Here is a 16,724-nt window from a genome sequence, read left to right as displayed (position 1 = left end):
TAAAGATTCTGTGGATGGTAAAACTTGAGAAGCTTTTGAGGTCAGATCTCTGGAACACCATGTGGCAAAGCTGACATTTTTAGAAAGCAAACGATCCTTTATATTTCAGAAATACAACAATTTTGTAAAGAAAACAAACTGAAATCTTGCTTTATTTTCTGATCATGAAACCGATTGTGAAGCTTTCTGACAACTGTAAATGCCATGGTAGTTGCTATATTTCTAATTGCAGTGTGATTTTAAATGGAACATTGCCATGAATAATGTTCCTTAAAAGTCAAACCAAATATCCCTCTGTCTTAATGACAATTTAATCCAAAGAAGCTATTTTGAATATATGCTCACCTTTGGCACATTTTACCCTAACTTCCTATTTTTTTAAATTTAAGCTTATCATCTACTATACCAATTTGCAGCAGAAGAGACACAGTAGTCTGGGTGATGCAGGGTTTTCCTTAAACCTGTGAACTCTTCTTCAATCCCTCCGTCTACTGAGTATGACTGGACCTCCACTGTCCCCTGTCACAGATCATCCATGCCGGGAGCACTCGTTTGTTCTCTAGTAAGGGTTTCACGGAGCACAGGAAATCTGTTGTGATGCATGTCCCTCTCTCCACGGAATCCTGGAGGAACTCACTAGCAGATGGTTTTAGTTCTCGTTCTAGCATAGCTGGCCTGTCTGCCCTGAATATTAGCTGGAATCCTAAGCTTATTTTACTGGCTTAAAAAGCAGTTTTTGTACATCTCAGTAGTAACTGATGGAACAGAAGATAGAAGACAGAGAACAATTGAACTAAGCTGTTCAAAATAATTTGAGTAAGTATACATATGTGCCTTTGGAATATTCATTAAATAAATGACTTTAGTCTTTTTGATTTTAGGGTTTAAAGCTTTTGTTTTTGTGGGGTGGGTTTTGATAGAAGGATCTGGTTATAAGTTCTGTCCTTATGATGTAGTATAGTTAACTTTGTTTTTTTGTGCTTGTATCCCGATGCTTTGAAATTTATTTTGAAATCTAACGGGACATGTCAGTGGCCAAATGGCAGTAGTTCTGTAGGCTCGTCTGATGATCGGTATCTGGGTCAGCATCACAGTCAATGTTCACAAGATCCTGAAGAACCACCAGTTAGCTAGTCAATATTTTATTTAGGCAAACTTGAATTTACTGTAGGCCTTGGAGAGAAAATGGGATGCACTCAGCTTGGTTATGACCTTTATAAAAATCATCAAACATGATTTTTATGCCCTGAAGCCAAAATACTCTTTTAAATTACAATGGAAATATAGGGAAAATGATGTGAGATAATGTTATATGTAAAATAGATATATAATTCTTTTACTATCTTTAGTATCTTTGTTTTATGACACCTTTGGGAAGCATTTGTGCTGAAATGGGAATTTGCTGGTTTGTGCTAACACTTTCAGCTCATAGCACTATCAAGGTAGATGTTTCTATAATTACTACCTGTATCATGTCCATTGGGTATACTTAGGGGAGAGTTAGGGTTAAAAGAAGTTTCCTTGTGAGTCAAAAATAATTTTAAAATTTTATTTACAAAATATTTTACATAACTCAAATGAGAATATTCTCTTATTTAAATGCAAGTAGGGGTAGGGAAGGGATAACATGACTTGAACAGCAAAAGACGATGGTGAACTAAAAGAATTTATACTCAAGGATAATTGTTTTATTTAAAAACAGAAATGTTTATATGTATGTATATGTTGCAGCCCTTAAGGAAAAATACCAATGTGGAAAGTCCTTTTATTTGAAATTCAATGTAAACAAGTATACAATCTTAAACCATGAATTCAGTTTTTTGTTTATTGTTTAAATGATGTGAAAGCTTTTGTTCTGTTCAAAAGCATGTGTGTCTTCAAATTCCAGGAACCTCTCGGGAACTTCCTCGCTGGTTACCCTGTAACTAGAGTGTGAGACTGAGAGACCACAAATGCACATGTTACTTCATACAGCATTATAATATTGATACTTCCATGTTAGCAAAGCCCCTTTCAAAGCCTCTTCATGTGTCCCTCATTAAGAAACCAGTGTTACAGTGCTACATTGTTCAGAGTTGAAGCCCAACCCATAGACATAGAGAAGGTACACTCTACACCCTGCCTCTTCCCAGCAACCTGAGCGGGGGAGTTGGGGCAGAAGGGGTGGGACCAGACGTTTTGGTTGTGTCACACTGAAGCAGATTGGGTAAGAAAGGCCAGTTGTTGTTTTTCAACTTCAAAGTGATGGAAAATTGAGGCAAAAACAATAAACCATGACATAATACTCAAACAGAATCACATCAAAACCTAGTATTTACTAACGGGTTACAGGATGATGGGTAAATTATTTTTACTTTTCTGTCTTTTCAAATTTTCCTCAAAGTGCTTTGTTTGTTGGTTTTTAATCAGAAAAACATCTGTCGCTTGCCAGTTGTTAGAAAGAGAAAAGCAAAAGAACAGAGTGAGTCCATGGGCAGGCAGATCTGGGAGGTTGAAGACAAAATGGAATCAAGGCTTGTTATGCAAGACAAAGAAGGAAACCTAGGTCAGGTTTTAAGATCAGGCCTCCCTGCGGATGGCCCGGTGTGAAGGGTGCTTCAGCATCTCTGGTTCTTCCTTAGTGCACTGACTGGTAGGCCAGGGAAGGATAAGAATGCCCTCTTGTTTTTACTCAATCTTAATCCTCATGAGGTCGCTGTTGTGGCACTGATGCGTTTCACCACGACTTCTTCATACTGTTTTTGTGTCAGTAACCCTTCTGTTATGCTTTTACTTTCTTCAAACTTGGGCAACACAACTGCAATGTATCCTTCGGTGGATGGCTAGAAGGGAAATAGAATATTTAATACTGTCAAATGGTAAAACATCAGGTAAAAAGTGTGTGGATGGGATCTTACTTCCCCAGACCCTTTTACCTTCTCTTGAAGAATAGATGGCTTATGGAGAATGTTTTCATTCACTTCCATCAACCGTCCTCTAACACAGCTATTTAAAGAAAATATTGCTTTGAAGAAAAATATTATCTTCTTTGTTTCTCCAAAATTGTGGTTAAAAAGTAACTCACCTAGATATGGTGTATTCTTCTCCATCAGAGCAGTAAATCTTACACAGAGGTGCAAGTTCTGTTAGAAACTGTGCCCCCTGATAATAAAAGGGAAGAAAAAATTAATTGATGTACATTTTCACTTTTCTTTGTGAGGCAGCCCTCAGAGTTACAATAGGATATATTCCTGGAATTAGTGTTTTAAATAAAAATGACTTAAGTACAGAAAAACCATTCATTTATTTAAATATTTATATATTAAATGCCTCTATGGGCTAGGCACCATCCTAGGCTCTAGGGGAAAAAGCAGACTAAGACAAATGTGATAATAGGTAGTTTAGTTACATATTAAGAATATATTTTATCTTAACTTATTATACTTTATATTTAACTGTACATGGGAAAGCTGCACATAGCCAAGTGTAAAGACTTCAAAAGGGTAGGAAAATCTCATCAATAAGCATAATATACAATTCAGCATTATAGAGAATGATCGCAATATTGTATAAAGTTAGTTTCATTAAGATTCCTACCTTATTTTTATATCAGAACTTAATAGAGAAAGGAACTTCTTTATTAGGTCAATCACTAAGACTTTCTGGAGAAGGGATATTTTTCTAATTTAAAAAAAAGCAATTTGAGGAAAATCTGGAAAACAGAAAAGTTTTAAGTAGCATATAGAGTAACTTACCCATTATCCTATAACCCGCTAGCAAATACTACATTTTGACATATGTCCGTTTGAATGTTGTGGCACGGTTATATTTTCATGTACTCCACTGTATGGATATATCTGGGGAGGTTCTGACAAATATCTATCGAGTCGGCCACGAAGTTCATGCAGGTTTTTCCCTAACATGAAAAACCGGAGCGAACTTTTTGGCCAACCCAGTACAAGGAGGCTCATGGGAAATGGATGCAAGCATGTCTCATGTGTTGCTCTTTTTTCCCAGGAATTTTTACTGCAGTGAACATCTGAGGTCAAGATGCTGTTCTTTATGGCCTCTTTCCCACTCACAACTTTATTAGACAGCATTCAGGTGTTACTGCATGCGCTTCACTCCTCTGCCTGTGGGTACTTCGTTTCAAAAGACTAGTCAGTGTGACTCCCCACTTTTGGGAGGAGGGGCTGGGGATTTATCCCAGATGGTTTGTCTACCACTGGCTCTGTGTCAGAAAGAAGTGTTTTAACCCCTCTTGGTCACCTCCCTTGGGAGAATAAATGATGGGCAGTGCTGAGATGCGATCAAAGCTTATCTACAGTGGGTTCCATGTGCAGGTCCCTCTCTGTTCCTCAGTAGTAACAACAGTGTTACTATTTTGGACAAAGATTGATCACAGGAACATCACAAGCACTAACTGTTTTACTTGTCATTTGTAGACTTTTAAGAATGGTCCATGCTTTTTAAAGTCCACTTGCTTCCTGAGTGAGGAAAAATCAATAATTATAAGGCAGGTTATTAGGGGCCTTCAAGCCTACAAAGGGGAGTGTAAACAAGGGTCTTCCAGAGCAGTGAGGTAATTAGCAGGAACTCTTAGTATGAACTCAGTAAATGAAGGACCTAAATCATCCACTGAAACTTTCCTTTCCAGGGGGTTTGTTAGGATAGTTTAGTATGGTTTTGAGTTGTCCTTGGTGTGATACCCTCCTTTAACAGTAAAATGTCCATTTGCCTAGAATTGTAGAGGGCACAGGTAACATTTTCTATAACTAAACACTATGTGGAGGTAGAGGGTGTAGCTAGATGTGTATTAAATTGGCAATGAGTTAGGAATGGCAACTGATATGAAGCAAATACTGTATATTTTCCCAGATTGATTTTTTTTCACTACCTCAGGACTTTATTTTACTTTTAAGTTCACATGTGAAAATTTATGATAAAGAAGTATTGATCAGCTGTATTTTATAGAATTCGAAATACTGGCTTAACAAATCAGGAAGGGACAAAATATCTTGTTATATTGGTATTAGTGTTGTTCTTTCAAAGGCCCACCTTCTCCATCCTTCATCCTGGGGATGACAGGGATGGTGGCCCAGAAGCTAATATGACAGATAATATACCTTCTGAAATACCTCATTTTTTTGGCCTGAGAATTTCTTTAGAGCTTAAGTATTCTTAAAATCATCTCTAACTGCCAGGGAAGTATGCTGAGCATACATTACTGGGTTCTAAGACTGGCTGGCTTTACCATTATTATGACAATAGAGGATTTAAGTAGAGAAATACAGGAACATACCCGCTTAAATTTCCCAGAGACTTTGTTCTGAAGTCTGCTACAGTTGGTACTGATTTGATAGGAAATGCTTTTAATTACTTTTCCACTTTGAAGAACTGGATGGGATCCTGCCAGTGTGATGACACATATTCTACGAGGAGCAAAAATGGATCCTGTATTATTGCTTGGTATGATTCTTCCTCCTATAACACAGTATTCCTACTGGCACCAGAAGAGCTGAGCTGACATTTGTTTAGTCAGCCTATCATTTCCCCCCATTTTCCTCTGGCTACTATTGGAGCTTAACTGAAGAGAAGAATGCAGTAATAAAAATGGGGAAAATGGGACTGAATTTCCTTTCCCAAAAGGGAAGCGTACCACAGGTGTTTAGACAGCACGGAGGAGGAAGAGAGAAAAGTAAGGCATGCCGGTATGGACAGGATACCATCTGTGCTTCTACCCTAGCCCTCTCCACGGGCTTGGCCACTTCAGTGGTTAGGCACAGGCTGGTTTCTTGAGGTAGTAGCCGACTGAGGGTGTGGTCCTCCATTTGGATATTTGGGTAGGCAAGTTTATTTGTTTAGCTTAGGCACTGAAAGACTCATTCTTGTCAACCAAACTCCTACTATAAATAATACCATCTCAATACAGTGGAAGATAATCATTTAATGAATATTTATTCAATACGAGACCATACCAGGCTACAATGACAGAAAAAAAATTTTTTTGATCATTTAAAATTCCCAATTTGCTTACCGGTTAGAGTGTTGGAGTATACAGTGGTCCTCACAGGGTTTTCCTTTGACATCTAGAAAAAATGAATGAGTCTGATGGTTGTTGAGTCAATATTTACTACCACTGTGTAGTACTTTCTTTGGTTCATAGACGTAGTTAATTATGAAGGCGGGACACATATATCACTGGTATCCTTTCATTACTCAAAAAGATATACCTAAAGGCTGACCATAAAGTATTTAAAGACATCTGGTCCAGATGGAATCATTCATTCAATGTTAAAATGATGGGTAACTCTTTGCTCCACCTTTTTTTATCCTCACTTTAAAATGAGTACAATCATTTCTATTAGAAAAAAAGTGATTAGTAATGTAGTCTTTATTTAATTTAGTAGCATGCTTTGTCGGTCAGTTTTAGAGAGACTTAACTCATTCTGGTTCGCTCAGGACTGTCCTGATGTTAGCGCTGAAAGTAATGGATTCCCGAAAACACCTCAATCCAGGGTTAACCAGACAGTTGGTTACACTAAGTCTGGCTAATAAAACGTATGTTATTGTAAAATATTTCAGTGTTGTAAAAGATGAGTACACCTATTATCCCTAAATGAATGGGAGCAAGTTGGGTTAGAGGAGGGTCCCCGACAATGCTCTCATCACTGATATTTGCTGGGTACACAAAGCTGTACAACAGGATACCTACTTCTAAGTGGCAAATGTGTAATACCAGCGACTTCCTTTAAGTAAAACTGTAGATTCTGCTTTCTAAATGCCTCTATTCTAACCCACCCTCTCCTCTCCATCCCTATGCCTCTACCTTAGTTTAGATCTCTACCATTTAAATCATTTTATGTATCGCCTCTTCTTGGAGGGCTGAGCCCCTCAAATCCCTTTAGGCACTCAAGGAGATTGCAATCCAGCTCCTGCCTCCCTCGGGGATCTCACCTTAGTCTACCATCTTCCCGCAAGCGACCCCACCCTCGTGAACTCGCACTGCGCTCGCCCAACCCAGAATGCACCATGCTGTTTTCCACGTCCTTGCAAATGCCATTCCCTTGGCCTACAGAGGAACAGAGAGATCCAGTTCCTTCTGACGTGGGGAGGAAGGGCTGGGGAAGGTGCGCGTGGCTTATGATCTCTCATCATAGTCCCTATACTGTCAGACAAATTGGGCCCAGAAGAGACTGACATCATTCTCCACTTACCCGCTTTGTACCAGCGAGTGAAGTAACGATCCACAAGCGACGGCACCGCGGGCTCCTTAGCTGAGGCTGCCACAGGGGTCTCGGACTCGGTAGCCATGGCGACCTCGGGTGCTGCAAACCCCGCCCTCTGGGGCCTGTACTCTTCCTCCCGCTTGCCGCGGAGTAAGACGTCTTTCCGGCGTGTAGCCGAGACACGCGGTGTGCGCACGCGCATTGCGCGCACGCGCTCTGCTCCCAAGGGTCCGCAGGCTCCACCCACCGGCCCCACTTAACTGAGCTTTGGCGTCTGACGTCAAGGCGGGGATCAAATACAATAGGCTGGGAAGGAGGATGTAGGGATAGGGGGCGGAGGCCAGCACAGCTCCACATATATCTTTGCGGGAAGACGGAGAAGGCAGGCCGCGCCCCCTTCGGCTCACGACGTCACTGCGCCGCCGCTCGGCGCGTGTGGGGCTCTCTTCGCTTGCGAGTACATGCTTCGCAGGTCGCCCCTCCGCCTGGCTTCGCCACTACCGGAGGGGCTCAAGCGACCTGGCGACCCGGAGACCCAGTGCGCGTCGTGAGAGCACAGAAGCACGGTCGGGGAGAGGCCCGTGCGCAGCCCTGGGCGGACGCACCGCTGTTTGCGTTTCCTCAGAGCGCGGCGTAGGTGAGCGTTCGAGCGGCCTAGCTGGGGTGGGGGCATGGAAACGGGCCCTGTCCGCCAGAGGGTGCCCTGTTGAAGGGGACCCCCTAGCGCCCAACCGCTGCCTGCTTCTGGTCTGGGAGTGAAGTGCGGCTTGACCACCTCTGCGCTCCTTGAGTTCTCTTTCTGCAGACTCGCCGCCTGCTGCACCCACGGCCATCAGAGGGCTCTGCGCGGCGCGGCAGGAGGGGGAATCATATGCTGCTCCCCCAGCTGCACACTTACCCAGTCTTCGGATTCCTTGCAGTTGCGGACTATACCGCCGAACCAAGTAATGCACCAATTAAAGCGCAACAATGCATGATAGAAGCTGACGGTAATAGAAGTTCAGGTGCTGTGCTGCGAGTCGCTTCTCGCATCTGCAGCTTTTCCTTGGAGGTGTTGTCCCGTGCATCTCCATGTGATGTGGTATCTTATGTGGCCCTCTCCCCCGTTAAGCTGTGACCTCTGAGGAGGCAGTAACTGTCAGTCATCTCTTCTCCAGAACTAGCACTTAGCAAGTGCTCAGTCGGTATATGATGTAGGCCACAAACCGGATCGTAGGATTACGGTACTGTGTAAAAGGATTCAAACCGAGCATTGACAGGCAGGGCAGTAACCAATGAATAGGTTACTGTGAAAGTGTGGGCAAAAGGGAAGCAGACACAGCTTCAGCTTGGAGGACAGAGAAAGTAGGAATGCCATGTCCCCAGAGGGGAAACTAGTTTGGTGGAGAATAGCAGGTACTTCATTTAACAGGTTGCATTTGATGTGCTTTTTGAGAAATCCTTGTGGTAACAGCAGGAGGTTGAAAATGTGAGTTGAGTGTTCAGTTTAGGGAGGGTCAGGGCTGGACGTTTAGATCTACTAAGCATATTAGTGATCTCTTTGGTATTTGTGGTCATGGGCACGATAATTAGCCAAGAGGTGGATGGATGAAGGAGCAAGGGAAGAAAATAGAGGAGTTGTCAGAAATTTCAGAGAGGATCCAGAATTGATCTATGGTGTGGAGAGATCTTTAGCGCATTTAAGGGCTGAGAAAGGATGAGTCGTTTGAGGGCAGGGGAGTTGGAGATTGCAGATGTAAAAGAAAGGGTACCAATAAACCAAGGTCCTGGGGGAGTTTGGAGCGTTCTCCTTTGCTGGTCTTGAAAAAGAGTAGGACACTTCTGAGAAGGTAAGGGAATAAGGCTGATAGGTGTGAAATTTTAGAGAAGTTCACTTTGAGGCTGGAAGGGTTGGGGAGGAGGGAGATGAATGATGAGCTGCCCTTGTGTCACCAAGCCTAAACTCGTACTGCTCACCACACTACAGGCCAATAATCGAGAGATGAGGTGTTGGGGCAAGGAATAACGACTTTATTCGGAAAGCCAGCAAACCAAGATGGTGGGCTCGTGCCCCCAAAGACCCATCTTGCCTGAGTTAGAATTAAGGCTTCTTTTATACTAAAAGGGGAGGGAGTAAAGTCAAACATTTCCTGGTTCCCATCAGCCTCCAGAGGGGATGTGTTAATTTCTTCCTCCCTGCAGGCATTCACAGGTGGGCCTGGTCAGGATGTTTCTTGTGAGCTAAATAAAAGTATTTTAGCTTAATGCACATTACCTGGGAGTCAGGGTTCTGAGAGTTGGGTCATTATGTGTAATTTTAGCTTATAGGCTGCATCCCTTTAGTGATTAACTTGTAATAGAATACAAAAGGTTCTTCCCTGTGACACTTGGCCGGTGATTTTGAAAGCTCAGTGATTTGAGAACTCAGGTTGTTTGATATGTTTGTCAGTTAGGGTCCAGTCAGGAAAGTAGAAACCACACAGTATTTCAACAGAATTTAATACGAAGAATTGGTTAAATACCTGCTGGAGGAACAAAAAGCAAAAGGGAGCAGTGAAGTAATTAAAAAAGTAAACTGCTGAAAGCAGTTACAACACTTAGCTAGGTCTGAGGATCAAAACAAGGGAAGCCATTGGGGTTATCATGACCTGGGAGGAGAGGCATTGGAAAGCTGGCGTTGATAGCTCTGGAATTCAGAGGAGGAGCTCCATGGTACTAGATTTCAGGCACCTGGAGGGAGTACTGGCCTGGTTAGTGCTGGTACCTCTGGGGTGGTTGTTATCATGCTAGTCATGGGAGTGCCAGAGGCTGGGACCAAGGGCCCCTGGAAGGATGAAGGCCCATTGCTGGGGTGACATTGACTGAAACAGCAAGGTAACAGGAAAAAGGGAGTCCTCCTCAGCTCCTTCTGCCTTTGCCTTCCAAATTCTTATGCTGGGGTTCACGGACCCCAGAGCTCCACGGATTGTTGGTGAATAGAATCCAAGTTCACAGGGAGACATTTTGATGCTCTGATCATGGCAACAATTACAACATAATTATTATCAGCTAAATCAGGTTGAAATACATCTGGTCCTCTGTTGTCTGTTTTCACCTCTTCCTGCTCTGTCCCGTGTTTACTCCCCTCTAGCCAGACATCCTCTCCTCTCAAATCCACCCATCCTTTCAGATCTATGTCAGTGGTCGTCTTAATGTTATTTAAAGATGAAAAGTAATGTAATTTTTATATGCTTTCAAAAACCCAAGCTTTCTATATAGAATTAGATCTAAATAAAAAGTGTGTATGGTATAATACAGGTTCGAATAATTTCTAGAAGTTCTTGAATATAACTCATGAAAGCGCACAAAACCATTGTTTGCCATGATTCTCTTCCTCACTTCCACCGTGTGGGCTTGCCTTCCTCTTAACCCACATTTTATGTTGTCTCACTCTACTACACTTAACATTTTATCTGCTATGTAGTATAAGGATTAATTCATGTTTCTTCTTTCATTGTCATAAGTAGGAAATGCAAGATGAGAGAATTCACCTTGGATTAAGGTGACAAGAAGGCCAGTGTGGTCTGTGTAATTGTCACCCCTAATATAAGTTAGGGACTTCCAATTACAGTATAAACCTTAAAGAGGTCTGGATATAAATATACAGCACATTAACTTTTTTTTCCTCTTAGGTAATATTATACGTTAAAACAAGTCTGATTTTGTCAGACCAAGGTAGATTTCCTATTGATCGTTCTTTTCTCAGCTTTTCTACTGCCCTGGTGAAAATCAGGCCAGGAAAGTGGAGTAATGTGAAGTAGTTATATCAGGTTATGAAGCTCCTTGAATTGTTGGTCATCGTTTTGAAGTAGTGTCTTCTTTTCTCCCTGAGAACAATAAATGCTTTTCTTTTTTTAAAAAATAATATTTACTTATTTATTTGGTTGTTCTGGGTCTTAGTTGTGGCACTTGGGCTCCTTAGTTGCAGCAGGAGGGCTCTTAGTTGCGGCACATGGGCTCCTTAGTTGTGGCATGCAAACTCTTAGTTGTGACATGCATGTGGGATCTAGTTCCCTGACCAGGGATCGAACCTGGGCTCCCTGCATTGGGAGCGCAGAGTCTTTTTTTTTTTTTTTTTTTAACATCTTTATTGGGGTATAATTGCTTTACAATGGTGTGTTAGTTTCTGCTTTATAACAAAGTGAATCAGTCATACATAAACATATGTTCCCATATGTCTTCCCTCTTGCGTCTCCCTCCCTCCCACCCTCCCTATCCCACCCCTCCAGGCTGTCACAAAGCACCGAGCCAATATCCCTGTGCCATGCGGCTGCTTCCCACTAGCTATCTACCTTACTACGTTTGTTAGTGTGTATATGCCCATGACTCTCTCTCGCCCTGTCACAGCTCACCCTTCCCCCTCCCCATAACCTCAAGTCCGTTCTCTAGGAGGTCTGCGTCTTTATTCCTGCTTTACCCCTAGGTTCTTCATGACATTTTTTTTCTTAAATTCCATATATATGTGTTAGCATACGGTATTTGTCTTTTTCTTTCTGACTTACTTCACTCTGTATGACAGACTCTAGGTCTATCCACCTCATTACAAATAGCTCAATTTCGTTTCTTTTTATGGCTGAGTAATATTCCATTGTATATATGTGCCACATCTTCTTTATCCATTCATCCGATGATGGGCACTTAGGTTGTTTCCATCTCCGGGCTATTGTAAATAGAGCTGCAATGAACATTTTGGTACATGACTCTTTTTGAATTTTGGTTTTCTCAGGGTATATGCCTAGTAGTGGGATTGTTGGGTCGTATGGTAGTTCTATTTGTAGTTTTTTAAGGAGCCTCCATACTGTTCTCCATAGTGGCTGAACCAATTCACATTCCCACCAGCAGTGCAAGAGTGTTCCCTTTTCTCCACACCCTCTCCAGCATTTATTCTTTCTAGATTTTTTGATGATAGCCATTCTGACTGGTGTGAGATGATATCTCATTGTAGTTTTGATTTGCATTACTCTAATGATTAATGATGTTGAGCATTCTTTCATGTGTTTGTTGGCAGTCTGTATATCTTCTTTGGAGAAATGTCTATTTAGGTCTTCTGCCCATTTTTGGATTGGGTTGTTTGTTTTCTTGTTATTGAGCTGCATGAGCTGCTTGTAAATTTTGGAGATTAATCCTTTGTCGGTTGCTTCATTTGCAAATATTTTCTCCGATTCGGGAGCGCAGAGTGTTAACCACTGTACCACCAGGGAAGTCCCATAACTGCTTTTCTTTATTTCTATGTTTGATTTCAATTTTAATTTTTTAAGGAAGATATAGAGCCAGTTTATAAATAAATGTAGTTGGTGATATTAAAGTAATTTTATTTTCTTCCACTGCCAGTATATATGTGGATTTTTATATTATTTTGTAAATCTGTCAAGTTATAAAATATCCTCATGTGCAAAATAAAATGTTTTCTCATTCATTGCATTCTCCTCAACTTTCCTTCAGAATAACTGATGTTAAATCTTTTTTGAAGAAAAAACTCTGAAGTTGAGAATCTTGCCTCTTTCAAAGAGTGAGAACGTAAAATAGATTTCACAGCCTCAATTTGTAGACCGTAGATTTACACAGTTGGTTAGGTTGCTACCACTCATCTCTGTGTGGGTTCAGATTAGATCTTTTTTTTCTCGGTTATTCTAACTTCTCTGCTCCCTGAATCATTTTGCTTATATTGGAGTGTGATTTATCGCTACTAAGCTGTTTCTATTTCTCAGAGAAATTAAAGTGTCATCAGGAGATATTTGTACTTTTCTTTCAGGAGTCGCTTCATCATGAGAAATCTAAAGTTATTTCGGAGCTTGGAGTTCAGGGATATTCAGGCTCCAGGGAAACCTCAGTGCTTCTCTCTCCGAACTGAACAGGACACAGTGCTCATTGGCTCAGAACATGGACTGATAGAAGTAGACCCTGTCGTAAGAGAGGTAAGTTATTGATGGAGGGTGCTAGCACTTGGCATGACTCTTGACTTGTCTTTTTCCAAACTTGCTTCCCCAAATAGTCTTTCCTTTAAATCTTTCTGAATTTACGTCCCCCGCAAATGAATGCTCCCTTCGCTTTATACTGATGTCATATTAGACATAACTTAACTAGTACCCTGTCTTTTAGTCTGCTTCTGTTTTAATCTAAGCTGGCAGAGCTTTGACATTGTATTTTGTGGGGTGCCCGACTTTTTACCCTTTCTACCATGTAAATACTATCTATTAACAGTTCTCAAGTGGGAATGCAGGTGAAAATTTCCTGTAGGGCTTTTTAAATTTTTTCAGTCTCCGTCTCATACCAACTACATCAGAATCTTCACTTCTGGAGCTTGAGCGTATGTATATTGAAAAGCTCTTTAGGTTGATTCTGACACCTTCCCTTAATTATATTCTGCTACTAATGTATTTTAGGTGATTACATTCTTAGTCCCTTTTCCCCATAGTGTATACATTTTAGAAAATCATAGTTATTAGCTTCATGTTTTATTGGATATTTTCAAAGATACCAGGCTTTTATGTTTGCTTGGCACAAAGGTCACATGACCTGTGTTTTGTGTTAAAGATGGTAGTGCTGTGAAATTTCTCACATGAAAGTTTGGGTTTTAATCTAGGAAAAAAACATTTTTGAAAGCTTTTATATTATAAAAGAAGCATTAAAAAGTATTTCTGGAAGTGTGATGAATTGTTCTTGAAAGTAGATTGACTTAATTTGTTTATTTGTTTTGGTGAAAGGTGAAAAATGAAATTCCTCTGGTGGCAGAAGGCTTTCTCCCAGAGGATGGAAGTGGCTGCATTGTTGGTATTCAGGAGTTGCTGGATCACGAGTCTGTGTGTGTGGCCACAGCTTCTGGAGATGTCCTACTTTGCAATCTCAACACACACCAGGTAAGTGGAAGAGATCAGTGAGGAGGAAATCTTAGACATCCTCAAACGCCTTTTTCTGTTTCATGTCACTAGTTTTTCGTAGAAGTTTAAAATGTCAGGAGCCATAATATTTAAGCATTTTGCAAATTAAAGTCTTTGCATTATATAATTCTTTACAGAAAATTGTTGGCATGGCTTTAGCTATATTTCAGGATTCTTCTAAAACTCAGTTTTGTCTACTGCATTTATTAATTAGAACAATCAGAACATTCCAAATAAGAACTGAACAAAAACCCAAATCTGGCCATTCTTGTATGGTATATCTGATCCTGAGTTGTAACTTTTATTTCTCAATTTATGAAGTCTTTGAAATGTTTATATGGCTTACGTTTCCTTTTATGAATGCTGAATAAGCCTCTCCTTGATGGCTAACTTTAAGAGTCCCTGAACTACAGGTGCTAAGGTGATATGCTATCATTATGTGCACATCTTATGACTGCCAGAGAAGATAGATTTCAACCATTTGCCTCCTTCTCTACTTAGCATAAGGCTTAGTTTCTGGATTTCTATCCTCACCTTCCTGACAGCTTTTTAAACTTTGTTGATTACTCCCTTAGTTGTGATCTCTTTAACATGGATGTATCACAAGTCATATTACTAATCATAGGATAATAATAGCAGCTGACATTGATTAAATGTTTACAATGTGCCAGGCACTTTTTCAAGTGTTTTTCATGCAGAATTGTATTTAATCTTCACTACAGCCTTATGAGGTAGATTGTTGTTTTTCTGTTCTTCAAAAGAGGAAATTGAGGCACAGAGGGCTTAAATGACTAGGCTAAGGTCAAACAGTTATCGGGTGAGATTTAAATCCTGGCAGTCTAAATCTGGCACCTTTGCTTTTAACGGTCCCATTTAGTACAGCAGTAAATCTTATTCTCAGTTCATGGTGAGAAATATCAAAGCCATCAAGTATAACTTACTTAGTATTTCTCACATTTAAAAGGTATGCTTTTACTTTCAAAACGTTTTGTAGAACGTTTTTCTAGTTACTGAGCTCCTCCAATCCATCGGTCTCCACCAGACGGTGCTGATCCTCCACATTTGTGGCATCACAGTGTCTGCAGGACACAATCCATATTCCTTATTGTGCCGTATAAGACCTCTCACTGTTCCCCAAATTCCTTTTTAGCCTCACCTCCCACCCCCACCATTCCTGTGTATATGTATACCTTAGGCTCTATAGTTGCAGCTGATTTTTAAGTGCTCTTTTTAGCTGCACATTTCCCCCCCAGTCTCTTCCTCCTGGCCCTATTCCTACCCTTCAAAGCACCTCCTCCGAGAAGCTTTCCTTGACTGTCCTGGGCCACTTGTCAGTCTCTGTCCTGAGCCCCCACTTAATTCCCAGAGACCTCGGTTACATCCCTAACCCTGCTGTAGAGGCATCTTTTATCTCCTTAACGGGAGGAATGGAGTGGCCGTAGTCACTTCCAGTCCCTATGGTCTGTATCATGCCTGGTCTTTTAATACCTGTTACTGAATAAATGTTCCCTGAATAATTTCACCTTTGTGTGTTGTTAATTGTTTTGATTAAGGTCATAGTAAATATTTACGGAGATGCTTATATTTTCATATCTCCCTTAACATTTTAAAATGTCTCTCTCAGCTGGAATGTGTCGGGAGTGTAGCCAGTGGTATCTCTGTCATGAGTTGGAGTCCTGACCAAGAGCTGGTGCTTCTTGCCACAGGTAAGCCTGTCACTACTGGTCCCTAATTCTTGACTTTTATAAAACATGACTCCTGATATCTCACAGGCTTAAGTTTTAGGGTGCTTAAGTTTCAAAAAAAAACCATTTCTTGGAACAAGGATACAAACATGATAATCTATAGGGAATGTGGTGTTTTTGAGTTAAGTTTTACTTCTTAATATATTGTTTTAAAAAGTTGCTGCTAAGGTCCATAGCTATGGTTTAAAATGTAAACAATATTTAACCTCCTCTAAGAGGAAGAGTTGCTACATAAAATAAACTGATTCTAAGAACTGCTCTCCCAGTCCTATTTTTTTTCCCTTAAGTCTTTTCATTCCAGATGAGTTTCTGCAAACTAGCACCCTGATGAGGTATACATTCGAAGAGATATCTTGCTGACTAAATCGTTGAAGTTAGTGGAAGAGGGCTATGTGGACTTTAATGTTAGCTTGACATACATAAATAGCTGAGAATAACTACTAGGTGACTTACCCAGTCGAAACTTTTTTTAAAAAATGAGAGTCAGAACATTTTGAATAAATTCTGTCTTCTCTGTTTTGACTATAAACTCCTCCACTCCAGCTCAGTAGCTTCCAATGCTGTAGATACTTACAGAATGGCAGATATGCTAAATGAGAACAAAATATTCTTCTTTGTGCTCCTCCAAGGTCAACAGACCCTAATTATGATGACAAAAGAGTTTGAACCAATCATGGAACAGCAAATCCACCAGGATGATTTTGGTGAAAGTAAGTGTAGCTTTGTTTGAACCATTTTGTGACTTGTCTTGCACACCGATAGCCACATCATAATAAGCCCAAAGAACTATGAAGCTTAAACCCCAACTTAATTCACTGACAGATAGACCAATTCCTTTAGTTCATTCCAGATTTTAAAAGGCATACCTCTGGTGC

The 16,724-nt window shown here is 40.8% G+C and overlaps 2 protein-coding genes across 4 annotated transcripts in view; one reads left to right on the top strand and one right to left on the bottom strand.

The window, feature by feature from the left end:
* Positions 1–1,594: 1,594 nt before the first annotated feature.
* Positions 1,595–7,381, bottom strand: LOC132426553 (protein Abitram). The gene is made up of 6 exons (XM_060013351.1): positions 7,197–7,381; positions 6,017–6,068; positions 5,282–5,411; positions 3,065–3,141; positions 2,916–2,985; positions 1,595–2,822 (listed from the first exon to the last, which is right to left on the bottom strand). Exons 1-6 carry the CDS (start codon positions 7,291–7,293, stop codon positions 2,685–2,687), a joined length of 564 nt encoding a protein of 187 aa, XP_059869334.1. The 5' UTR covers positions 7,294–7,381; the 3' UTR covers positions 1,595–2,684.
* Positions 7,382–7,611: 230 nt separating this feature from the next.
* ELP1 (elongator acetyltransferase complex subunit 1) overlaps positions 7,612–16,724 on the top strand; it is a 64,975-nt gene continuing 55,862 nt past the window's right edge. For 2 of the 3 annotated variants that reach the window (XM_060014370.1, XM_060014368.1), the window contains exons 1-5: positions 7,612–7,845; positions 12,979–13,141; positions 13,931–14,083; positions 15,729–15,810; positions 16,479–16,559. In XM_060014370.1, the coding sequence (XP_059870353.1) occupies positions 12,992–13,141; positions 13,931–14,083; positions 15,729–15,810; positions 16,479–16,559 (466 nt within the window). In that variant the 5' untranslated portion in view covers positions 7,612–7,845; positions 12,979–12,991. Of the gene's footprint in view, positions 8,153–12,978; positions 13,142–13,930; positions 14,084–15,728; positions 15,811–16,478; positions 16,560–16,724 lie in introns of all 3 variants that reach the window. The other variant, XM_060014369.1, reaches the window with a different exon arrangement.

This window comes from Delphinus delphis, chromosome 6 (assembly GCF_949987515.2).
Source record: "Delphinus delphis chromosome 6, mDelDel1.2, whole genome shotgun sequence".
NCBI lineage: Eukaryota > Metazoa > Chordata > Mammalia > Artiodactyla > Delphinidae > Delphinus > Delphinus delphis.
Note: the sequence above shows the minus strand (reverse complement) of the source record. Positions and strands in the feature narration are given on the sequence as shown.